The following is a 26,594-nucleotide window of genomic DNA, read 5'->3' as shown; positions in this document are numbered from 1 at the left end:
GACAACCTTCATTTTTAAATGTAACTTTTAATTTATCTTACTTTCTTTTTCAATTAATAAGCATTTATTTCCTCTTCCTGTCATCTCCCACCCTCCCATTCCCCTCCCCCCGAAAAAGAAAAAGAAAACTCTCATAATAAATGTGTCATCAAACAAAATAAATTTCTGCATGGACGTGTTCAAAAATGTATGTGTCATTTTTCATCTTGAGGATAACCTTAGATTTTGATCCTTTACATTTCTGGCAGGGAACAAGATTGCCCCTGGAAGCCTTGATGTCAATGGGAATGTTCTCAGTCAACTTGGCAAAGTTAGTAACTTTACCCCACTTTTATCTGCTAAGGCATTTCCACTGGAACACAGACTATTACCCCACCCCACCCCACCCCCAGACTTGGGGGTAATAGTGATGAATTCTTGAGACACTGGTGACTTTGGAATAAAATTTGGAATAACTGCAAATGTAAATTTGGACTAAATTTGAATATGGGACTAAGAAGTATAGGGAAGTATGGTTCACCCAGACCTGAGTAAACCTCTATTTTCTGTAGTTTATACCCTAATAATTTTGCCTTAGGATTGATAACCCCCTTCTCTGGAGTCACTACTGACTACCCATCCATCCTTATTTCCTTCCCACCTCCTGACCTTGTTCCAGAAATCAGCCTTGATTTGGGAATGATGACAGACAGAAAAAGGAACAGTGGTACTAATCTCTCTCAAGCCCCTGGAGGGACAGCTAGGAAAATGGGAAAAGTGGCTTCACAGACCAGGGGAGCATACTCCCTCTTTTCTGGCCTGCTGAAGAGAAAAAGTGAGAGAAGGCAAAAAAAGGAAGAGAAAGGATGTGAAGTAGTGAGAGAGAGGAGTGATAGATTAGAACAGGGATTGTCTAACTGGGATCCAACTTCTTTCTTTCTTTTTAAAGAATAATTTCTTAATTGTATTTAAACATAGTTGGCTCCTTGGTAATTCCATGTATTTTATTTCACGTACTTAAAAACATTATTCTGAGGAGCAGTCCACAGGCTTTGCCCACTGGATTGTCAAAGGGATCCATGACACAAAAAGGTTAAAAACCTATGGACTAGAGAAATAGGTTTGGAAGGGAGGGATAGAGAAAAGAAGACAGAAGGGGAATGTAAGAAAGTGAAATCAGGCTTTCTGGTGTTTCCATCAGTACTCTATATCCAGATAGACACAAAGTTGGAGGTGAGATTGGGAGAACCATAGAGAGTTGTGGCTTTGTGGTTAGCCACTCAGAAGAAACGGAATGGAATTAAAGCTGAATGTTCTCCAGGACAGCTTCTGAGTGACTGGAAGACACAGGTTAGATGAGATTATTTCTAATTAAAAACCGGCTAAGGTGCCAGTGTGAGATAAATCTACACTTCTGGAACTCTCTCAGAGTTGGGGGACAGAACTAATGATTAGTCCCAAGCTTCATTTTAGCCCCTTATGATGTCATTTAAAATGCTACCGATCCCCAGAAATTCCATCTTCAGGTCCTTGCATTGTGAGAATTGGCTTATTTGGTTAATCAGAAACACCTTAGAAGAATTTAGAGGCAGAGTTAGGTATTGAATTCCCTCATCCCTCAGGAGGAGAACTTACCAAATGGGACAATGATGGGGCAGGTGATGCTATATGCCATCACAACACTGATGACACAGGAAATCCAGGAATATTCCCGTCCATACTCGAAAGCTCTGACTTGCTTCTAAAATAGAAAGGATGGCACTCTTACTAGCCATAAGGCATTTAGAGTTTCTCAATTTTGGCTGCTTCTCTTTCTATTTTGCCTTGCCTTTTAGATCCATGTCCCCAGAGATGGCTCTCCCAAGAGAACTATTCCACTGTCTCACACACCACCTCTGTACCTACCCAGTTCATCATGCCTTCTTTGGAGGCCCTCAATTGCTTTGTCATAGTGTCTTTGTCAGGGTAATGAAGGGAAGCTATGATCTCCATACAAGAAAGGTAGAAACAAAGGCTGGGCTGTGGTGGGTGGGGATACGGGTGGCAGACAGAGGTCTCTTACCTCCCTGATGTTTACTCGTTCAGCTTCAGATTTGGAGAAGATGAGGCGTATCATGTAGTAGAGAAGTGACTCCACACGCAGCAGCTCACTGCCCGTGCCAATCAGACTGGCAGTGATGACATAGTTAACAAAGAAGGCGCCATTATCAGGAAGGAACACACACCTGCAGGGCCCAGAAATCAGGAATGGCAAGGGGGTGGTGGTGGTAAGAGAGGTCACAGGAAGAAAAGAAGAGGTAGCAAGGGGAGGGGAGGTAGAAGAAGAAAAGTGGAAAGTGAGGTAGAAGTCAAGATCAATACAGGAAAAAGAAGAGAAAAAAGAAGAGAAAGAAAGGAAGGAAAAGAATAAGGAAAAGAAAAAAAAGAAGTCAGGAAGAGGAGAAAAAGTATTATATAAATGTATTCTCCACACAATGAAGAAAGGAAAGAAAGAAAGAAGGAAGGAAAATATTAAGCACCTACCATGTGCTAGGCACTGTGCTAAACACTTTATAAATATTATCTCCTTTGACCCTCGTAACCTCCTCAGCACCCTTAGATGCCTTTCCCCTCTGATTAGAGGGCTGGAGGGTAGAGCATTAAATTCTTCCCAAAGCCTTCCTTTATAGAGGGCTCAGAATTTTCCAGCTTACTTCATTTCCCATCCACTACTCCACTGGAGCAACATCATAAACATCATGTCCCCGGGGCTGCCTCCTATCTGCCCCCCAGCCACTGGAGGACAGAAACCATCTTTCTTTTTCTCATCTTTATTTCCAGGGTTGAGCACAGTGTCTGGCACATAGTAGGTACTTTGTAAGTGTTTATTGACTATGAGACTATGACAACAATCCTAGGACATGGGTGCTATTATAATTCCCACTTCACAGTTGAGGAAACTGAGACAGAGAGAGGTTAAATGATGAGCCCATTCACAATAAATAACCGACAATAAGTGTCTGAGGCAGGATTTGACTGAAGGTCTTCCCCACTTCAGTCCAGTATTCTATCCAGGCAGCCCTCTAGCTACTTAGGTGAAAAAGTGGTTCTTTGTGAATGTGGTAGCTAGAGGAAGGGCAAGGACACGTATCATTGCACGTGTAAGTAGAGGCCTTCTTCTACTATTGTGCCTATGTGGGCAAACACAAGCTCACGCAGGTATATACAGACATAGAGCCTTGGGTGGGTGAACATAAGACATTTGACATGATATACCAACAATACGCATCTACAAATACGTACATGGTACACACACCAAATAGCAATAGCTGTGAATACTCACTGGAACTTCAGTTCTGGATGGTCCAAAAAGGCGCTGTCAAAGAGCCATCGGAAGAAAACAGCCAAACTTGAAGGAAGAATGGGAACAGAAAATGAGCAGTAAATCAAATATCCCCATTTTCCTCTATAGCTGCTGGCTCTCAGCTCTTCCTTGTGTTAGAATCCCAGTGATTCCACTAGATGCATCCCTTCAATGTCCCCAAACATACCAAATTCCTTTCCAAGTCCATTTCTTTCTGCTCTTCCTCTTCCAGTGGTTACTCTTTGAATATCCTACTTCTTCATCTTTTTGCTAATTTAAGTCTCACAAGGCATGTCTCAGATCTCCCCTACATATAATCCTCTTGACCACTCTAGCCAATAATCCACTTTCCAGTGAGCACTTCAAAAGCTCATACTATCATAGAGCTGGAAGGGACCCTCTGCCTCCACTTCAGGCCATCTAGCCCAACTTATGTAGCTAATGTGGGGATCACTTATACAACATCTCTGAAAATCAGGCAGTAGTTTCTGTTTATTGTTTATAAGAGGGATAGTCCAGCCTTGAAGTCAAAAAGATGTGAGTTTAAGTCCAGAATTTAATACATACTGGCTGTGTCATCCCAGACACATCTTAACCACTTAGTCTCTAGGCAACTGCCTAAGATTCCAAGTTGCAGAGAATGTGCCAACCTGCATTGGTAGATGGAATTTCCTCACATGGGAGTTCCTTATACCAATGAAATCATAGATTAAATCTAATCTCTATATAATTTTTCAGGAAGTTCTTTTTTATATTGAATTGAAATCTATTTCCTGTAAATTTTATTCACTTTTTTTCCTCTTGAAATTCTTTTGGTATCTTAAAAGTCTTTTTTTAAATCTTGGACTTAACAAACACCAAATAAAATTAATGTTCCTCCTCCTCCTCCTTCTTCTTCTACTTCTTCTTCCCTACCCTTGTTTCCCCTCTTCTTTCTACCCCCACCCCATTTGGAAAAACAGAACCACCCTTGTAACAAATATAATTAATCAAGCAAAGTAAATCTGCCCATTGCTAAAATGTATTGATTTAATAAAAAATCTTGAGTCCACAACCTTTATTTTGTCAGGATGTGAGTAATAGGTTTCATCATTGATATTGTGGACTCCTGATGAAATTTCAAAGAATATCTACCATCCTTTTCATATGATGGCTCTACAATGAGTTGAAGATGGGAACCATGTTCCTTTGAAGTCTTTTCTCTAGGCACAAACTTTAGCCTTTGTATGGCAAGGTTGAGTACCCTTGACATACTAGTTACCACCCTTAATTATAGTCCCAAGTTAAATGTCAATGTACCATGCTAAATATGGTACTCACAATTTGAACCCACTAATTAGGATGTGACTTGTCCCGGGACTATCACTTCCCTTGTTCTGGGCACTCAGTACATTTTATTAGTGTACCCTAAAAAACATTAAGGTGTTTTTTTTTTTGTTTTTAGCATGGTTACATAATGGTTGACAAATGTATATGTCTCCCTAAATAGATTATAATCTTCCTAAAACCAATACTTTATAACTCCCACAGCACATGGACCTGTAGTAGGCACATAGTAGGTTCCAATAAAGACTGGTGGAATTGAATTATAGTGGTTGCATTGCTCTGTTGGGCAGGGAGATGGATGGCTCAACCTCTTTTAAGACCAGTTAAGGAAATGAAGATGGTTGAATGTGCCATGCCTACCTGGTCAGGCCCAACGATGGCAAGATGATCACCATGAACACTAGAAAGAAGTAACACTTATATACTGTGAACAGATTTCGTTGTGACCTAGGGACAAAAAGAGGGAAATATTTAGTGATGAGAAAGAAGCAAAGAGAGACAGAGACTAAAATTCTGCACAGTCTAAAAAGAAATATCGGAGGAATCGACATCACTACCGAAGTCTGAATTATCCTCTCTCATGTCTTTTTCTTAAATCCATACTCATAGATGGTAACAGGCAATGATGACTTTCTACTGGGCTAGTGTGAACCTTTCAAAAAATGCTCATGTTTTCTCATAGGGAGTATTGTCTACAAGGACAGCAAGCTAGAGGGACCATTTGGGAGAAATTATCTGTTGTCCTCCTTCCAACAGAAATGCACTAGGTTATGGGTATGGAATGCTACATATAACATCATATAGGGCTGATACGTCCATTTGTTTTGTTTAACTGTTTTGTTAAAAGGAAGGATTACGTATAGTGGAGGAAGCAGGTTACTAGAAAGTGGGGGTAATATAAAAAGAATTCATAGCATCAATGTTACTTAAAAATTATAGTTCCTTTTGAATTTTAGTGTATAAAGTAGGAGAGAAGAAAAAATCATGTTTCGATTTTATCTCCCACTTCTGATCAGGTGCCAAATTATTTTTATCACCTAATTTCCATCTCCAGTAATCTACTGTCTTTTTGTTCCCCCACTAAAATGGTAACTATGTCACTTGAGCTCTGCCTCAGTTTCCTCATCTGTAAAGTGGGGATAATAACAGCACCTCTGTCACTCACAGTAGGTGAGCTACACACAAAGGGTAAAGGAACTAATCTTGTTGTGCCTGGCAAAAAGAAGACTTAGAAGGAACATGGTTTCCATGTTCAACTATCTCATCACACATGTTGTGATGATGAGATGAGGTTGTTGTGACAATGAAATATGTACAGTGTTTTGCAAACCTTAAAGCACAATAGAAATGTTATCTATTATTGTTAATGTAATTTCTGGTATTATAGATAGATGGGATAAATATAGTTCCAGCAGGGCATCTTCTCACTCAGGACTAAGGCAAAACAAGATGATGGCTGAGAAATAAGATCAGAGACATGGGATATAGGTTTACATGGTCAAAGTTGAAGGCCAAGGTCAGAGCTGAGAGAATAATGACTAATGATAATAATGATAATAACTACAACGATAAATGAGAGGGCTGAGCTAAATGACCCCCGAGGGCTCTACCAGCTTTAGATATGGTCTCCTATGAGCCTGTGAATTTGCTAGTGATTTGAAGTTTACAAAGTACTTTATATTTGTTGTTGTGATTTAATCCTTTTAGTTGTTTCTGACTTTCAGTGACCCCATTTGGGGTTTTCTTGGCAGAGATACTGGAATGGTTTGCCATTTCCTTCTCCAGTTCATTTTACAGATGAGGAAACTGAGGCAAATAGATTAAGTGACTTTCCCAGGTTCACAAAGCTAGGGAGTATTTGAAGCCAGATTTGAACTCAGGAAGATGAATCTTCTTGACTCTAAGCCTGGTGCTTTATGCAGGGTGCGATCTAGCTGCCTACATGTATGTACTTTACATATATTCTCATCTGAGCCTCACAGTAACTGTGTGGTAGGTACCCTGGGCATTATCTCTACTTGACAGTTTGAAGAAACTGATACTCAGAGAGTTGAGGCAACTTGCTCATGGTTGTTCCACTGACTGCTAAGTGTGAATGTGGGATATGAATCCAAGTTTTCCTGACTCCAAGTTTGGTGCTCACCAACTATAGCACACCGAATCAGCATGGCTCAGGTTGAGGGAGAGAATGATGGGAAAAACATTCCATTTTCTCTCAATCACCTCAAGTCCTTCTTTAAAGCCTTCCTTCTTCCCACGTGTACAAAAATATCTATAGCCACTCTTTTGGTGGTGGCCGAGAATTGGAAATTGAGGGGATGCCCATCAATTGGGGAATGGCTGAACAAGTTGTGATATATGAATGTAATGGAATATTATTGTGCCATAAGAAATGAGGAGCAGGCTGACTTCAGAAAAACCTTTCAAGATTTATATAAACTGATGCTCGGTGAGGTGAGCAGAACCAGGAGAACTTTGTACATAGTAATAACAACATTGTGTGATGACCAACTTTGATAGACTTACCTCTTCTTAGCAATGCAAGGATTTAAGACAACTCCAAAAGACTCATGATGGAAAATGCCATCCACATCCAGAAAAGAACTATGGAGTCTGAATGCAGATCGACGCAGACTATTTACTCTTTTTTTTGTTTCTTTCTTCTTTCTTGTGGGTCTTCCCACTGGTTCTAATACTTCTTTACAACATGACTAATGTGAAAATATGTTTAATATGAATGTATATGTAGAGCCTATACCAGAATGCATGCCATCTGGGGTGGGGAGAAGGGAGGGAGGGGGAGAAAATGCGGAACTCATAATCTTATGGAAGTGAATGTTGAAAACTAAAAATAAATAAATTAATTAAAAAGCCCAAAGAGATATAAAACAAAAGGAGAAGGACTTATACATACAAAAATATTTATAGCAGTTCTTTTAGTGGTGGCAAAGAATTGGAAGTTGAGCGGATGTCTGTCAATTGGAGAATGGCTGATCCAATTTGGTGTATGATTGTGAAAGAATACTATTGTGCTATAAGAAATGACAAGCAGGATGCTCTTGGGAAAACTTGGAAAGACTTGTATGAACTGATGCAAAGTGAAATGAGCAGAACCAAAGAACATTATATACAGTACCAGCAATATTGTATGATGCTCAGCTGTGAATGACTTAGCTATTCTCAGCAATACCATGAACCAAGACAATCCTAAAGAACTTAGGATGAAAAAATGCTATCCACACCCAGAGAAAGAACTGAATGAAGATCAAAGCTTACTTTTTTGTTCCTTTATTTTTCTTGGGTTTTTTTTGGTCTGTATTTTCTTTCACAACACAACTAATATGGAAATATATTTTGCATGACTACACATGTATAATCTATATCAAATTACTTGCCTTCTCAATGTGGGGTTGGGGAAAAAGGGAGACAGAGAATTTGGAATGCAATTGAAAAACATGTTAAAAACTTTTTACATGCAATGGCTAAAATATAATAATAAATAAAAAGGAAGTACAGAAAATGGTACAGTTGTGAGAGTAATATGTAGGATTTATTATATACCTTTTTAAAAAGCAATCAAATGATACAAAATAATGATTTGTGATTTTATATACAATCCTCTTTTTGTGTTCTGCTATGTAAATTCTGGTTGATTTTTGGTGCTTAAGTTGAGAATAAAAAAATTAGAAAAAAATGAAGCCTTCCTTCTTCCTCCCAATCTTTCTCCTCTTTTGCTTTCTTCATTTAGATTCCTAGAAAGGATGGCTCTAGGAGAAATGATGGAGTAGGTGGGCATTGGGCTCTCCTACTCCAATATTGGGCTTTAATTTCCTTACTGTCCTCTCTCTTAGATAGCACTCCAGACTCATCTCAGCTTTTGAGCCCTTGCTCAGAGGGGCCCCGATGACAACCTGAATCCTCCCTACCCATCCCACTCAATCTGAATCCTGCCCACCAATCAATCAATTAATTAATTTAATTAACTTCTCTCAGGAAGTTTTTATTGACTACTCCAATGTCTATTCATTCTTTGCTTTTTACGTGAAATTCTGAAAGGATTCCATCATCAGCTGGTAAGTAACTTTCCCTGGATAAATTTGCTTTGAGATCCTCGAAACCTGGGGCCAAGAAATTAATTATAGGTCTGGAGTTGGAGTCAGGAAGACATGAGTTCAAATCCCACATTAGATGCTTAAAAGTTGTATGACAGTGGGCAAGTCAATTAATCTCTCACTCCTTCAGTTTGCTTATCTGTAAAATGGGGATGATAGTAGCACCTGCCTCTCATGGTTGTTGTGAGGGTTAAATGAGCTAACATTGTAAAGCACTTTACAAACTCTAAAGAATTATATAAAAGCTAGTTGTTATTATGGTTACTTCCTCAGTACAGAGCACGGACAGAGTCTAGGAAGATCCTGTTGGCGGACTCTGGAATGTTCAGATTCTGAAATCCTTTGTCTTCGTTTGTGGGTCCACACACCACGTAAGGATTTCACCAAGGAGGACTGACCTGAGGATCTGAAATTTCCAACCTATCTTTGAGAGTAGCCGCAGTCCATCATCACTCTCCCTTTCTAAACTGGAGATGAAATAGCTGCTTATTAGCATCCTGGGGAAAAGAATGGACATCACACTCACCAAAGTTATAGAAATGAAGGGGGGCGGGGCTTACCTAGTCCAGTGTGCCTCCAAAAAGGAGGAAGAGTAGACGACAAAGGGAAGGGTCACAGTGAAAGCCCACAGCATCACACAGGAGAAAAACTGGGTCACAATCGGACTCTGTAGGGAGTAGGGGTGGGATTAGTGGGGAGTACTACTTTCCTTATGAATTCATCTTCCACAGCAGTCTGGAGCATGCATAGGTCTCCCTCTTTTTTTGCCTTCAGCTCCACAGTCAGGCTACCACACATTTTCCCCCCTCACTGAACTTTGCCATGGGTGCAGAGGAAAGAATGCTGGGTTTGGGGTCTGAAGCTCTGGGTTCAAATTCTGCCTCTGCCACTTACTCCCTGTTAAGACTTTGTGTCCCACATGTATAACCTATGTCAAATTGCTTGCCTTCTCAATGAAGGGAGTGGGGAAGGAGGGAGGGAGAGAATTTAGAACTCAATTTTTAAAAACAAATGTTGAAAATTGTTTTTACAAGTAATTGGGGGAAAATAAAGTACTAAATAAAAACAACAAAGACTTTGTGTCCTAGTCTCCTTTTCTATGAAATGAGGGAATTGGACTAGATGACATCCAAGGTTCTTTCTAGCTCAAATCTATAGTCCTTCCCAAACTTTCATAGTTAAGGCAGGCCAATGCTGCTTGCCCAGAGAATGGATCAATAAACATTTATTAAGTGCCTACTATGTGCCAGGTACTGTGCAATATGCAGGGGATACAAAAAGAACTTAGAATACAGTCATAGGCTTAGTACTCATGCTGAAAAGGGCCTTTCAAGATCATCTAGCTTAACCCTTTTATTTTATAGATGAAATAGGCCCAGAGGTTAAATGATTTGCATAAAGTTTACAGTTAGTGAGTAAGTAGCAATGGCAAAATTTGAACTCTGGTCTCTTGGTACTAGATCTAGTGCTCTTTCCATTCCCCCTAACTTCATCCTCTCCCTCATACACACACCTTTGGCATGGCGATATGACCCCAAACCTACCACTTTTGAATGCCATCTCCCATCTACTTTGTGTTACGTGATGACAGAAATGCAGCATTGTGATATCACTGTATGGGGTGGCCAATCCCACAGAGATCACCATCCTCTTTCCCAGAAAGTGCAGCTGGCTTCTGGGATTGTTGGAAGATTTACCCAGGGAAATGGCATGGCACAAGCTAACTTTCTCTCCCCGGGCCTGGTGCCACGCAGATCTCTACAAATATAGAGGTTGGTGTATGTGTTTGTGTATGTGCACATATGTATGTGAAGGCATATAACATTGGGAGAATGTAGCAAAGGTAGATAGTAACTAACGTTGGGTTTAGAGACTTGGAAATGGGATTAAGAGTTCTTCGGAGTCCCTAACTATTGAATCATGAATATTTTTAAATGTCTTTGTCCTCTAGGAAGGGGAGGTATGGGGCCATTTCCAGGGATGGGAGAATAAATGATGAGGGCTAAGTATCTTGGGGGCTTAGGGAAACTGTCAGACTACTCGCTTAATTTCTACCCAAACCTGACTTGAGAATTCTAGTGGTCATAGCTTGGCCAGCTGTAAGATCTGTCAGGGCATTCCCTGATCTCTAGCATAGCTGTACCCAAGGATTTTTTTTAAACTGAGACAGTACTGTTAATCATTAGTCCTTACCACCTCCAATATGACACCTCGCTTCCCAAAGCACCTAACCCCCACCCCTTGCCACACCTTTTGCATATTCATGACATCCTAGCTAGTTCAGAATTTAAACCAGACCCAAAGGCTGACACCTGACTGGAGGTTAACCTGGCTACACTGACCTTGGAATAAATCTGTAGTCCTTACTCTCTTTCCTGTTTCCTCAACTTCAACCCTCAAGGCTGGAGATATACTGAATTCATTTTAAAGCAGGGTTCTTAACTTGGGATCCAAAAACTTGTTTTTAAAAATATTTTGATGACTTTGTTTCAATCCAATTGGTTTTCTTATTAATCTTAGGTATTTTATTTTATGCATTTAAAAATATTATTCTGAGGAATCCTAAGAATATGGTTCTTTCATCTGATTGTCAAAGGCACCCACAACATGAAAAGGTTAAGAACCCCAGCTTTAGAATGAAGAAAACTATCAACCCTTCTGCCAGTTACTGGGTTGTACCTCCATAGGCTTATGAGGTGATTGAGGAGTCACCCTTTGCAATCTTCTCGTGAGTACATTTTCCTCCACGGGATTATCACAACCCAAGAATGGGACTGCACTCCTCTTTCCCTGGGATGCCTTCCTTCCACTCCCACCCGCACTTCCTGCCCACTCCTCCCCGCTCAAGCTGAAGGAGCACCTGGAGTTTCTCGATGGGTCGAGTGACATTGAACATGTCCATGGTGTTGATAACAATGCTCGGTGTGGTGAGGAAGAAGATCAGGATGAAGAGGGAAGTGTTGAGAAATAAGAAACGTGCCCACCAGTAATATCCACGGATGGATAGGTGCTCCCTAAGGGATGGAAGAAGAGCTGTGAAACAAGAGAGTTCCACAAGGAACAGATCAAACACATGGTAGCTTTCCTTTATTTCTAAACAAGGCAGGGCCACTCTCTTATGTTCTTAGAAGTTCCATATGCTTCCTGGCAGGATGCTCCTAGAACTGCTTCCTTCCTTTTACATATTCCTGCCAGCACTGGTCCATAGGCACCCTGACTTCTCTGAAGTACATAGGAGATAAATTTATCTATTGCTCCTCCTTCTATTTGGAAGGGAAGGAAGATGGAGGTGGGCTCTTTTTCCTCCAAGAAGGCATTATCTTATTTTGTCTGCGTAGTCCAGTTCCCTGTCACAGTTGGGCTAAAAGTATGAACAATATAGCCATTGTGTGTAAAGGAATTTGAGGCCAGGACTCCTATAAATCTATATAGTCCTGTCACAGGTTTGGCCAGGAATAGGCACAGCCTTGCTACGGGCTGGTTATACTTAAAGAGCTTGTGGATGTCTTTAACAAAAGCAGAGACCATTGATGTCAAGGGATAGCTCTGGTCTATGTACTTATTCTTTCTGTAGAAATAAAGTTGGGCAGAAGGCAGGTATAAGATCTAATGGGGGGGTCATAAGATCAAAGGATTTGGAGTGGAAACAGGCAGCTAAATGGTACATTAGAGTTTGAGACTTTGGTATCAGGAATATCTAAGTGTTAATCCTGCCTCAAACACTTACTAGCTATGTGACCCTGGGTAAGTCATTTTAACTGCTCAGCTTCAGGTGGCTCATCTGTAAAATAAAATCATACCCACCTCACAAGATTGCTGTAAGGATCAAATAGGTAACATACATAACGTATTCTGCCAACCTTAAAGTGGTATATAAATGCTAGTTATTGTTACCAGGAGATGGAGTCATCAGGTGGCTTTCCCAAGGCCATACAAGTAGTATTGAAACTCAGCCTACTTGTATCCCTATCCAGTGCTCTCTCAATTACAGTGGAGTCATTGACCTCCTCTAGCCCCAAAGGAGCTCTGATGAGGAAGAGGAAGAAGGCTCACCAAAGGATATCCTTAGGATGAGGGGCATAGTAGATCCTCCATTTATGAGACTGGACCACCGATGTCACTGAGGATTGTTGTGGAGTTTTGCCACAACTAACCCACTGGAAATCCTTTAGGATCCTGGGCAGAAGAGAAAGAAAAAAGAGCAAAAGGTCAGAGAGAAGAGCAGGGGAACTAAGGTCCCTATCTCTGTATGAGACTTTGAAGATTATCTATTCCAACTAATAACCTAAACTGACCTATCCAGTGAAAAGATATCTAAAGCCATCACCTAATGCAGTTGTTCTAATTGGTATAAAATTTTAACCAAGTGTTTTGGGCTAAAGTGGTTTTAAAAAAGGCTAGAAATCCCAACAAACATGAAGAATAAGGAGCATACTGATTTTCATCAATTGCATATTTCTATTTTTACCAGGGCCAAGTTTAACTGTGATATCTGTGTAGGCTGATCTTCCTCCAGGAGGGAATGGCAAAGCAACTTAAAGAATGTCTCTTAACCCAAATGAATTGTCAGAATTTCTATATATTACCAAAAGAGTCTACCAGCAAGAGATAGAAAGAGAAATTCCATGTAAAATAACCAAAAAATTAAAGATATCTATAGGCATATGAAAAATGCTTTAAATTACTTCTGATTAGAGAAATGCAAATCAAAACAACTTTAGGTACCACATCTCTCCTGTCAGATTGGCTGAAATGACAAAACAAGAAAATGATAAATGCTGGTGAAGATGTGGGAAAATTGGAACACTGTTACATTGCTGGTGGAGTTGTGAACTGATCCAGCCATTCTGGAGAGCAATTTGGAACTATGCCCAAAGGGCTATAAAAATGTTCATACCCTTTGACCCAGCAATACCATTTCCAGGGCTGTATCCCAAAGAGATCATACAAGTGGGAAAGGGACCCGTATGTACAAAAATATTTGTAGCGGCTCTTTTTGTAGTAGCAAAGAATTGGAAATCAAGGGGATGCCCATCAATTGGGGAATGGCTGAACAAGTTGTGATATATGAATGTAATGGAATACTACTGTGCTATAAGAAATGGGGAAGATACGGACTTCATAATAACCTGGAAAAACCTACATGATGTAATGCTGAGTGAGTAGAGCAGAACTAGGAGAACATTATACACAACCACAGATATATTGATTCTGCAGTGACTAACCCTGATATACCTGGCTCTTCTCAGCAATACAAGGTTCAAAGACAGCTCCAAAGGAGTCAAGATGGAGGGAGCTATCTACATCCAGAGGAAGAACTATGGAGTCTGAATGCAGACTGAGGCAAACTGTTCGCTCTCCTTTTTTTTCTTTTCTCTTTTGGTTTTTTTTTTTTTGGTTTTGTTTCCTCTTTCTCCTGATTCATTCCATTGGTCATAATTCTTCTTTACAACCTGACTATTGTGCAAATAAGTTTAATGCGAAGTTATATGTAGAAGATATATCATATTCCATGCTGTCTGGGGAAGGGGGGAGGAGGAAGAAAATCTGGAACTCAAAATCATGCAGAACCGAGTGTTGTAAACTAAAAAAACCAACTTAATTAAAAAAAAGAAAAAATATCTACAGACAATACGGAATACGTGGGGGTCTACCTGCCAAGACAAATTTAGGAACTACACGAACACAATCACGAAACGCTTTTTGCACATATAATGTCAGATCCAAACAACTGGAAAAATATTAATTGCTCATGGGTAAACTGAGCCAATATAATAAAAACAACAATTCTACCTAAGTTAATATACTTATTCAGTGTCATAGTAATTAAACACCCCAAAAGTTATTTTATAGAGCTAGAAAAAATAACAACAAAATTCATCTGGAAGATCAAAAAGTCAAGAATATCAAGTGAATCACTAAAAAAAAAAATGTGAAGGAAGGGAGCCTAGCCATATCAGATCTCAAACTGTATTACAAAGTGGTAATCATCAAAACAAATCTGGTACTGGCTAAGAAATAGAGTGGTGGAACAGAGGATTCATGTTGGTACACAATACATAGTAGGAAATGACCATAGTAATCTCATGCTTGATAAACACAAAGGTCCCAACTTTTGGTACAAGAACTATTTGTTTTTGTTTTTTAAGCAATATTTTATTTTTCCCCATTACATGTAAAAACTTTTTTTAAAACATTTTTTGGTAAGTTTTGAGTTCCAAATTCTACCCCTCCTTCTCTCCCCGCCCCAAAATAGAAAGCAATCTGACATAGGTTATACATGTGCAATCTTTAAAATATTTCCATGTTAGTCATTTTGTGCAAGGTGACTTGAACAAAAAATAAAGAAAGTGAAAATTGTATATTCACACTGTATTTAGACAATATAAGTTCTTTCTCTGGAGGCAGATAACATTTTTCATCATGAGTCCTTTGGGATTGTCTTGGAACATTGTATTGTTGTTCAGTGGCAGCAGTGGTGTCTTCTGGACCTCTCAGTCCACCAAGAGTAAGGGGATTGGATGACTAGTCAGAAGGAGATTACAGAGGTCCTTTTGCTGGCACAGGGGGCAGAACTCTGTTGCTTTACCCATATTTGGATCTGTGTAACAGTCCCTTGTCTCAGTCTCAGGGTGAGGAGGAGCACTGGCATACCAGAGTTTATGGTCACGGGGGAGCAGGAACCTTGGTCACAGGGCAGAAAAGGGTGCTTATGATCACTCACAGACCAGAGCATAGGCCAGAAGGGTAGTAAACACATTTTTCTTAGACCATACCACCTCACAGAACAAAAAACTTACAGGTCCCCAGAATTATCTCTGAAAATAGCTGCACAAAAAACCCTGAAACTTGAAACAGTGCTCCCTTCACCCCAAAAGCAGAGCCCCACTTTAGCATAGACTTAAATGTCAAGAAATAGGCTGGAAAAATGAGCAAACATCAGAAAAAGATCCTCTATAGAAAATTACTATGGGGATTGGGAAGATCAAAATACAAAGTCAGAAGAAGACAACAAAGTTAAAACTAAAATTGCTACATCCAAAACCTCAAAGAAAAAAATATGAATTAGTTTCAGGCCATGGAAGAGCTTTAAAAGGACTTTTAAAAAATTAAGTAAGAGGCAGCTAGGTAGCACAGTGGGTAGAACACTGGTCCTGGAGTCAGGAGGACCTGAGTTCAAATCCAGATTCAGACACTTGACACTTAGTAGCTATGTGACCTTGGGCAAGTCATTTAAGCTTGATTGCCTCACAACAACAAAAAATCAAGTAAGAGAGGTAGAGGAAAAAGTGGAAGAGAAATGAGAGTGATTCAAGAAAATCATAGAAAAGAGTCTACAGCTCATTAAAGAAGGTACAACATATACTAAAGAAAATAATGCCTTTAAAGAGAGAATAGGCCAAACAGTTTAAAAAGCCACACAAATCCAATGAAGAGAAAAATGCCTTGTAAAGCAGAATTGGCCAAATGGAAAAAGAGGTACAAAAATTCACTGAAGAGAAGAACTCTTTAAAAAGCCAGATTGGCCAAGTGGAAAAGGAGGTACAAAGAGTCACAGAAGAAAATAATTCTTTAAAAATTAGTATTGGGCAAGCAGAAGCTAATGATTTTATGAGACATCAAGAAACAGTAAAACAAAATCAAAAGAATGAACAAGTAGAAGACAATGTGAAACATCTCTTTGGAAAAACAATTGACCTAGAATAAAGATTGAGGAGAGATAATTTAAGAATTACTGGACTACCTGAAAGCCATGACCAAAAAATGAGCCTAGACATCATCTTTCAAAAAATTATCCAGGGAAACTGCCCTGAAGTTCCAGAACTAGATGGTAAAATAAATATTGAAAGAATCCACCAATCACCTCCTGAAGGAGATCCCAAAACGAAAACTCAAGGAATACTGTAGCCAAATTCTGAGCTGCCAGGTCAAGGAGAAAATATTGCAAGGATCCAGGAACAATTCAAATGTCATGGAGCCACAGTCAAGATCACACAAGATTTAGCAGTTTCTACATTAAAGGATTGGAGGACTTGCAATATGACATTATGGAGCACAAAGGAGACAGGATTACCACCAAGAATCACCTACCCAGCAAAACTGAGTATAATCTTTCAGAGGAAAAAACGGGTATTCAATGAAAGAGAGGACTTTCAAGTATTACTGATGAAAAGATCAGAACTGAATAGAAAATTTGGCTTTCAAATACAAGACTTGAGAGGAGCATAAAAAGGTAAAGAGGAAAGAGAAATCATAAGGAATTCAATAAGGTTAAACTGTTTACACATTCCTGCATGGGTAAACAAATAACTCCTAAAAACTTTTTAATTATTGGGGTAGTTAGAAGGGAGTATACAGAGATAGAGGACATGGGTGTGAGTTGAATATATTGGGATGATTACTTAAAGAAATAAAATTAAGGGGTGAGAAAGACAAAGGCATTGGAAGAAGAGAAAGAGAGAGGTAGAATGAGTGTAACCAGAATGGCCTTTGTGTTCTTTGAATGACTCAGCTTACCTCATTGAGCCTCTGGACACTGTGGCTTGCTCTTCCAGGACAGAAAGCCCAAAGAGCATGCCAGGAAGCAGACAACTTCCTGTGTGATGAGTCATGGGGCTGGCTGAAGGGAGGTGTTAGCTCCAGAACCTGGTCTACACTAGGGGGAGGGGCCAAGTCAAGAACCAATCGGCTCTGGTCATTCAGGCGGCGCTTGATGATGTCAAAAACTCTATAAGAGGGGAGGGGACAGCTTGAAGCTCTCTTTCCTCTTCTGGTTGGTGTGTGAGCAGCGGCAAGCAAGCATGACTCTGGGCCAGCCCTTGCTCTCGGGCCGAGCCCAGATGTTGGTAACTATGAATTGTATTGGGTCTGTCTGTTGATATTTGTAATTTGTTTGTATTTTGGTTTTGAGGTTTGGGGTGCTGGTTTGTTTTTCCCCCGAACTAAATGAATGTTTTGAACCTCAGGGTGCTGGTTTTTTCCCCTGAAGTAAGTCAATGAATCTGTATTTGGTCTGTCTCTTGATGCTTGTCTGTATGCTCCCCTGAACTAAATGAATGCTAACTGAATGTTGGCATTTTCCCCTGAACTAAATGAATGTTGTCTGTATGCTAAGTGAATGCTGGATTAAAGTAAGCTGGTCAACCCCTTCACCGTGCTTTCCTTGTTTAAGCAGATAAAAAGAACCTGTGCTTTCCCGGCAGCTTCCTGGGTCCCAGCAGCCTCCTGGGTCCCAGCAGCCCCCTGGGTGCTGGCTGTGGGGGAGGGATCTTACGCCCCCACCAAAGCTGCTAGCTGGGTTGTTAAAACAATGAGGTAAATTATCTCAGATAAAAGAGGCATGAAACAGCTTTTACAGTAAAGGGAAAGACAGGGGAAGTGAGGAGGAGAGGAGCTCATGAATCAGAAGGGAATAACATACACATTCAATTGGGTATAGAAATCTATCTTACTCTACAGGAAAACAGGACAGAAAAGGGATAAAAGAAGGGGGAGGCTTGATAGAAAGGAGGGTGGACTGGGGGAGACAAAAGTCAGAAGCAAAACACTTTGAGGAAGGACAGGGTGAAAGGAGAGAGAGATGGGACAAATGGGGAAAAATAGGATGGAGGGAAATACATAGTAATCATAAGTGTGAAAAAAATTGTTATAGCAGGTTTCTATGATAAAGATCTTATTTCTCAAAAATATAGAGAAGTGAGGCAAATTTATAAAAATAAGAGCCATTCCTCCATTGATAAATGGTCAAAAGATATGAACAGCATTTTTCAGATAAAGTGATTAAAGCTATCTATAGTAATATGAATAAATGCTCTGAATCATTAGAGAAATGTAAATTAAAACAACTTGAAGTACCACCTCACACTTATCAGATTAGCTAATATGACAGAAAAGGAAAAAGACAGATGTTAGGGGGAATGTGGAAAAATTGAGACACTAATGCACTGCTGGTAAACTTGTATACCTATTCAACCATTCTGTAGAACAATTTGGAACTATGCCCAAAGGGCTATAAAATCATGCATACTCTTTGACCCAGCAATAACCACTACTAGGTTTGTAACCCAAAGAGATAAAAAACAAAAACAAAAAGGACATATATGTACAAAAATATTTATAGCAGCTCTTTTTGTGGTGGCAAAGAATTGGAAATTGAGAGGATGTCCATCAGTTGGGGAATGGATGAACAAGTTGTTATATACAATTGTGATAGAATGCTATTGTGCTATAAGAAATGACGAGGATATAAGAAATGAGAGCAGGATGCTCTCAGAAAAACCTGAAAAGACTTACATGAACTGATGCAGTATGAAGTGAGCAGAACCAGGAGAACATTGTACACAGAAACAGAAATATTGTACAATGAAGAACTGTGAACAACTTAGCTATTTTCAGCAATACAATGATCCAAGACAGTTCTGAAGGTCTTATGATGAAAAATGCTCTCCATCTCTAGAGAAAGAACTGATGGAGTCTTAATGCAGATGGAAGCATACTTTACTTTCTTTTTCTTGGTTTTTCCCCCTTTGGTCTGAGTTTTCTTTTACAACACAACTCACATGGAAATATGTTTTGCATGACTGCACATGTATAACCTATATCAAATTGGTTGCCTTCTCCATGAGTGGGGGAAGGGAAGGAGTGAGGGTAAAGATTTGGAATGCAAAAATTTTAAATGAATGTTAAAAATTGTTTTACATGTAATTGGGAAAAAATAAAATATTAAATTTTTTAAAAGAGGAGGGAGCTATATATTCTGTGAAGCTACTTGTTGTCCAAAAAGATATAGAATGACAGAAGCAACCATGTGAAGAAGAGTAATAGTAGCTGATAATTCCCTGCTCAGGGGTTCTGAGGTATCTATTTCTGCACCAAACCATAATAGAGAGGTCTATTGATTCCCACAAGGTACATATCCATAACATAATAAAGACTCTTCCAAGATTAATCAAAATGGATGACAACTATTCTCTTCTGGTGATTCATATGGGCATAGACGATATTTCCAGAATGACTTGAAAAGTTTTGCTAAAGATTACAGTAATTTTGAGGAAGAAACTGAAGACATCAGCTATGTTTTCCTCACAATGACCTACTAAAGGTAAGGAATCTAACAGAGAAAAACTGATCTGGGAAGTGAACAGCTGGTTAGGAGGGTGGCATCAGAGAATGGGATTTGGACTTTTGGCCACAACTTAAAATAGAGGAAGATACCTTTTCCTGGCCAGAGATGAAGTTCATCTAAAAATGTTTAGCTAGAATGTATGTATTGAGTATCTTGCAAATGTAACTAAAAGGGCTTTAAAATAAAAAAGGATGGGAGATGGGAGACCTATATACATCTCCCAAGTTAGATATCACAAAAAATAACGACAATGAAGAACTTGGAAATTTACAGGAGACAAATCTAAAAAAAAAAGGAGCCAGCAGAAAACCTTGCGTCAAATATCTATTCTCAAAGACCTCAAATTTAGGTAACAAGCAAGAGGAACGTAGAGGTACTAATGCAAGGGAAAAATTGACTTCATTGTATAACTGAGACTTGGTAGGATAAAACCTATCCCTAGAATGAGGCTTTGGGTAGGCATACCTTATTAAAGAAAAAACAGAATAGACAAAAGATGGGTAAATGGAACCTTATATATTAAGAAGGTATAATTATGTGAGGAAATTCAGGAACCAGATAAGGGAAGCGTTATGGAGAATATTTGAGTAACAGACAATGGAGGGAGAAATAGGAGTGATTTGAAAAAGGAGTGATTTTGTCATTGGGGATATACTACAGATCACCAGGACAGAAAAAGGAAGTAGATTAAGAGTTTGGTAAACACCAAAAGCTCGACACAGAAGCATGACCAATAATCAGTCAACAAATATTTATGGAAATAAAGGGAAATTCAATTATTCAGACATTTGCTAAAGCTCCCTCTCCACCTCTCCCTCCCTTTTCCTTTCCATTTCAGCCAAAGGCAGAACAGCTAACAAGTCATCAAGTTGACTTAATGACCATTTCATCCTTCAAAAGGTGGAGGAAACAAAGGAGAAATCTGATGCTGGGGTGTGATTATGACCAACAGAGAGGAACTGATTGTTGGGTTAGAAATAATGGGGGGAAATGGAGGAAAGTAGTGACCACTCTCTTCTAGTGCTTATGATCAAGAAGAAGAGGAAATCTAATCACAGTCTAACAAGCACTCTAGATTTTGGGAAAACAGATTCCAAGGGGTTCAGAGGAAGAGTAGGGAGGATCCCAAGGATTAAATTCTACAGGGAAAGTTGGCCCAGGAGGAATGAGATGTTCAAGAATGAAATATGATCAGAACACAAGGAAACAGTTCAATACGAGGAAAAATAGGAGTTTTCTGGAGACCAATGTGGTATTCGCAGGGAACTCAGTAGCTTAAATTTTTAAAAGAAACATATAGAAGATGGAAGCAGGACCAAATAGAGAACGCATGGTCTTGTAAAAAATAGAATCAGAAGTGATAAAGCTGGGAAGGGGGTTGTTGAGGGAAGCTAATGAGGACTAAAAGATATCCTTTTACTGGGAGAAAAAAAGGGAGAACAAAGAAGGGATAGGAACTTTGCCTGGGGTGGATGAAACAGTGATAACTTACAAAAAAAGAGCTGCTCATTTTTTTATTCTGCTTCTGCTTCTTTTCCTGCTGCCCCTGACAAAGATCTTTGTGCTGCAAATGAAAGAACAAAAATGGCTAACTCAAGGAAGGAGATGGCAAAAAGATGGCACCAAGGTGTCCTTGACAAATTTAAGTCACCCAGCCTAGATCAATGACATCCTCCGGTACTGAAACAACCAGCAAGTGGGACAGCTGAGCCACTGTGACTAATTTTGAAAAGATCATGGCAAATGCAAGATTGCAGAAAGGCAAACGTCCCAATTTTTTTTTAAGAAGGGAAGACAATAAATTATAGGCTGAGTTTGACTTCGATTCCTGGGAAAATTCCAGAGTGGATTATTAAAAAGATGGTTAATGAACATATAGAAAGGGAAGCAGTGACTACAAAAAGCCAGCAAAGCTTCATCAAAAATAGGTCATGCCAGACTAATCTCTTCTCCTTTTTTTTGACACAGATACTAAATTAGTAGATAAAGGAAAAATGCTATAGATCTCGTTTACCTAGATTTAAGCAAGGCTTTTTTTTCTCTTTTTTCCTTTTTGCAGGGGGGAAAGCAGGGCAATTGGGGTTAAGTGACTTGCCCAAGGTCATACAGCTAGAAAGTATGTCAAGTGTCTGAGGTCGGATTTGAACTCAGGTCCTCCTGACTCCTAGGCCGGTGTTCTACTCACTGCACCACCTAGCTGCTCCCCAAGCAAGACTTTTTGATAAAGTATCTTACACTATTCTCAAGGGAAAGTCAGATGTAGAAAAGATGCTAATAGAATCAGATGGATGCAAAACTGGTTGGATGGCTGGATTGAAACATAGTCATTTATGGTTTAATGCCACTGCGGCAGGAGGTCCTCTAGGGGACAGTCTCAGGGATTTATTAACTTGCTGTTTATTTTGTTTTTGTTTTGACTTGCCCAGGGTCACACAGTAAGTGTTTGAGGCCAGATCTGAACTCAAGTCCTCCTGACTCCAGGGACGGTGCTCTATCCTTTGTCCTACCACTTTTTAAAATCAATGATTTGGATAAAGGCGTAGCTAGCATGTTCATTAAATTTGCAGATGACACAAAACTGGGAAGGAGAGGTAACATATAGGATGAGTCCAAATCGAAGAAGATTTTGATGATCATACTAGGCTGAATTTAACAAGAAAACAATCATGCAGGCAGTAATAATAAACAATAATGACTAGCATTTACATAGCGCTTTAAGGTTTGCCAAAGCACTTTCCAAGCACCTCACCCTGGGAAGTAGGTCTATTATTAACCTCATTTTACAGATGAGGAAACTGGGGCACAGAGAAATTAAATAATTTTTCCAGAAACACGTAGTTATTAAGTGTTTGAGACTGGCTTTGAACTCAGGAATTCCTGGCTCCAAGTCCCACACTCTATTCACTGGGCCACCTAGCTGTTGGGAAATAAATGTGAAGTCTTATACTTGGGGTTCAAAAAATGAACCTTGCAAATTAAAGGGGAAAGCGTGGTTAGAAAGCAATGTATCTAGAAAAAAAGATCTGAGGGTCTTAGTGAACTTACAAATGCAAATGAGTCAGGAATGTGGCGTGGTAGCCTGCAAACCCCCCGCCCATAATAGTCTCTCTATACTTTGCCCTTGTCAGCCCTCACCTGAAGCATTGTGTTCGGTTCTGGGCAGTGTAGTTTAAGAATGGCATTGATAAGCTAGAAACTGTCCTCATTGCTCTCCAGCTTGTACTCTGGACTTCCTTTACTTCCCCAACTCTTCCTCCAGATGCCTCACTCTAGCCCTAGAATCCACACATTGTGAGGTCCTGCAGCCCCTGCAACCTCTCCCTCTCTCTGATTGGCCAGCTTCTCCCAGAACCTCTGTTTAAGGAGGGTACCCAGACCCTCCATGTCTCATTCCCTGCCAGGCTGCACTCCTACCCCCTGCACCTGGTCTCTTGTTGTTCTCTCTCCTTTTAACTTTTCCGTTTTCTTTTATGTGTGATCTTCCCTCACTAGAACTTAAATGCTTCAAGGGCAGGGGCACTGCCTGGCACATGGTTAGTACTAAATAAATGTTTGTTGGCTGAATTTCCAGAGAAGGTCAATCTGGATGGTGAAGGACCATAATGTTATGTCGTATAAGGATTGGTTGAATGAACTAAAGATGTTTAATTTGGAGAAAAGAAGTCTGGGGGTGGGAGAGGGGTGTGTGTATGTGTGTGGAAGGGGGAACAAGATACATACCCTCAAAAACTTGAAGGACTTTAATATTCAAGAGGGAATAGATTTGTCCTATTTGGCCCTAGAGTATAGAACCGTGAATCGGTGGAAGTTATAGAGAGGCAAATTGAGGCTGGCTTTCAGGAAAACTTCCTAACAATTGGAGCTCTCCAAAAGTGGAATGGGGCTGCCTTATGAAGTAGTAGGATTCCACTCCCCAGAGACCTTAAAGTATCTAGCCATATAGGGAATATTATGGATTCGGTGAAGAGGGGGATTCCTCTCAGGTAGTAAGGTCCCTTCCAACTCTCCAACTTCTGTGTTCATTTATTGCTTACTATCCTGGTGGTATCACGAATGAAGGGAGTCAGGTACTAAAAGAAAACCCTACTCATGTGGTGTACTGGTAGATGTTTTGGACTAGGAAGCAGGAGACCTGGGTTCTAATCTCAGCTTTCTGCTTCTCTCTCTCTAGCTCTGCAATTTTGGGTAAATAATTTGATCTTTCTCAGCTTCAGCTTCTTTAACTGTGACACATAAGGGGTATGGACTAGGTCATCTTTAAAGTTCCTGGGTTAGGAGAGAATATAATTTTTTAAAAGCTGAAAGGAACTTTAACGATGATCTATGTCCAAGCTAGAGAGAGAGGCAGAGAGTTGAGTCTCCTGCTTCCTAGTTGAAAGCATCTGCCTCTACACCACTTGAGTAGGCTTTTATTTTGTTTTAAATCACTTTTAGACTCATTACCTCATCTGATCCTCTGAACAGCTATGAGGTATGTATGGCTAGAGTTATTTGGCAGCTGGTCAAACTGAGAGACCATCTACTCTAGCACAGCAGGACACTGATCCATCAGGGTTCCTTGTGCCTCTCCCTAAACCCAGTCTGCCTGCCTGGCACAACTTCAGTGTTTGGTATCAGGTCAGTTATGCCTCCAAGTGGGACACACTATTCTATTGGAGATAAAGGAGGGGAAGATGATGACTATAAAATAAGAAGGTTGTATTAGATGACCTCTAAGGTCCCTTCCAAACTTAATGGGAAAAGAGACAGAGAAGATGTGAAACTGAGATGCCCAGTGGTGAGTGTGTGTAGTGTGTGTGCGTGCGTGTGTGTGTGTGTATGCACGTGCAGTATGCATGTAGTGTGTGTGTGTGTGTGCATGTAGGGTGTGTAGTATGCGTCTGTAATGTGTGTAGAGTGTGTGTGGTGTGTGAGATGTGTGTGGAGTGTGTATGTAGTGTGCGTGGAGTGTGTGGAGTGCGTATGTGTGTACTTTGTGTGTAGTGTGTATGTGTGAAGTGTGTGTAGAGTGTGTATCTGTGGAGTGGAGTGTGTGTGTTGGGGACATAGTTATTTGTAGGTTGCCTTTCTTGTTGGAATATAAGCTACTTTATGGCAGGGACAGTGGGTTTTTGTGGGGTTTTTTGCCTTTCTTTGAATAAGGAAGGCTTAGCTTGGTGGCTGGCACTTACATACTTAATAAATGCTTGTTGGCTGGCTGACTACTGACTGAGAAGCCAAAGAGCATTCAAAGCTTTCTGGGACACTCACACAGCTGTCATCTTCTCATCTTGAAAGGTGACAAAGGCTGCATCCAAACGCTTCTGAGAGATTAGGTTCCGTTCAGCATTGAACTCATCAGTCAACCTCTCCTCCAGCTCACTGAAGTACTGCTCAGCATCCACCTGGGGGGTGGGGTGTAGAAAGGAACCAAATTGGGGGTGGAAGATGGGAAGCTTGGAAAACATTTGGGTTAGGCAGGGAGCCCCAAATTCATGGGAAGTTTGGGTCATGGAAAAGTCATCCAATGCCAATTCCAAACTAGATGGAATATTATCGTCTCTTAAAGAGCTTCATGGCCACTGAATCTTGGCAGATTAGGTGGCTTCTCGAGTTGCTTTTAACTTTGTGATCCTCTAAATATTTTCTGTCCTTTACAATGATGAAAAATTGAAGAAAGGATTGCCATACTTATTGGGGACAGAACACCAGAGATGGCTACGTAACTATATTTTAGTTCAAAGGAATGGGGCAGCAAGCAGAGAGCTGGTGGGGTCCTATGTGGCCACCATGGTGAAGATGATGGGCCAACTTGGAACACCAGATAGAAGCCAGAAGCCAGGATGCAACACCTGCCTTCCCCCCATGCTCAGCAGATGCTCTGAGCTCTTGGGTCATGTGGGGTACAGTCCCCTGCCTGCTACCTCCTTGAAGCATTTGCAGCACTGACAGAAGCAGATACGGGAGCAGGGGTGCACTCGGATCATCGTTTTCTCACTTTTCTGAGCAACTGAGGTATAAAAGAGTCGGCCTTTCATTGCATGGTGTCTGTTCAGGCAGGGAGGAAGGAAAAGGATATCAATGGTTAGGTGGGGCAATAGCTTGGGCCCCAATGGGCCCAATACTTTCTAGCCTCCCCAAAGCCATGGAAATGAGGTTGCCAACTATAGACTCACCTTTGGTTATCCAATTCTATCAATTTTCTCAGATCATAGCAGAAGTGGACTTTGGTCACTGTGCAGCTGGGATAGGCCTCACTGCAGGATAGACACAGATACATATACAGAACTGAGTGTTCAGGGGCAAATGGAGCTTTTGCTGTCTCATCCTGAACCTTGGCTCTAGCCAAGAGACTGGATCTGGGCCAGCGATCCTAGAAAATAAATAAATACACAGCTCCTCCCAGCCATCTTTTGAATTCATAGGACTACAAGAGCAGAAGATTGTAGATTTAGAGTTGGAAGGAAGCTTAGAGGCCATCTAGTCCAACCTACTCCTAAGGCCCAGGAGGGTTATGTGACTTGCCCAAGGTCATACAGCTACTAAGTAACAGAAGCAGGATTTGAAACTGGGTCTTCTAGATATAAAACCAATGCTTTTCAACTATACCATATACTGGGCCTCTGTTCCTTAGAATTGAGCTATTCTGGGACTCTAAGCACAGGAGGGGGTCCTCTCCTTTCTTCTCCTAATCCTTTATGGATTTATCCAGTTGGAAAGAACATGCCAC

The 26,594-nt window shown here is 40.3% G+C and overlaps 1 protein-coding gene across 4 annotated transcripts in view; it reads right to left on the bottom strand.

Moving 5' to 3' along the window:
* The window catches only part of TMEM63C (transmembrane protein 63C), a 112,107-nt gene that overhangs the window by 10,129 nt on the left and 75,384 nt on the right, over nt 1-26,594 (bottom strand). For 3 of the 4 annotated variants that reach the window (XM_036736229.1, XM_036736230.1, XM_036736231.1), the window contains 10 exons: nt 26,041-26,121; nt 25,789-25,912; nt 25,136-25,269; nt 12,814-12,936; nt 11,621-11,774; nt 9,321-9,427; nt 5,009-5,095; nt 3,302-3,367; nt 2,042-2,204; nt 1,615-1,720 (listed from right to left, as the gene is read on the bottom strand). In XM_036736229.1, the coding sequence (XP_036592124.1) occupies nt 1,615-1,720; nt 2,042-2,204; nt 3,302-3,367; nt 5,009-5,095; nt 9,321-9,427; nt 11,621-11,774; nt 12,814-12,936; nt 25,136-25,269; nt 25,789-25,912; nt 26,041-26,121 (1,145 nt within the window). The remainder of the gene's footprint in view (nt 1-1,614; nt 1,721-2,041; nt 2,205-3,301; nt 3,368-5,008; nt 5,096-9,320; nt 9,428-11,620; nt 11,775-12,813; nt 12,937-25,135; nt 25,270-25,788; nt 25,913-26,040; nt 26,122-26,594) is intronic. The other variant, XM_036736232.1, reaches the window with a different exon arrangement.

Source organism: Trichosurus vulpecula, chromosome 8, assembly GCF_011100635.1.
Source record: "Trichosurus vulpecula isolate mTriVul1 chromosome 8, mTriVul1.pri, whole genome shotgun sequence".
In the NCBI taxonomy this organism is placed as follows: Eukaryota; Metazoa; Chordata; class Mammalia; order Diprotodontia; family Phalangeridae; genus Trichosurus; species Trichosurus vulpecula.
The sequence above is the reverse complement of the archived record's forward strand: the minus strand, read 5'-3'. Positions and strand labels throughout refer to the sequence as shown.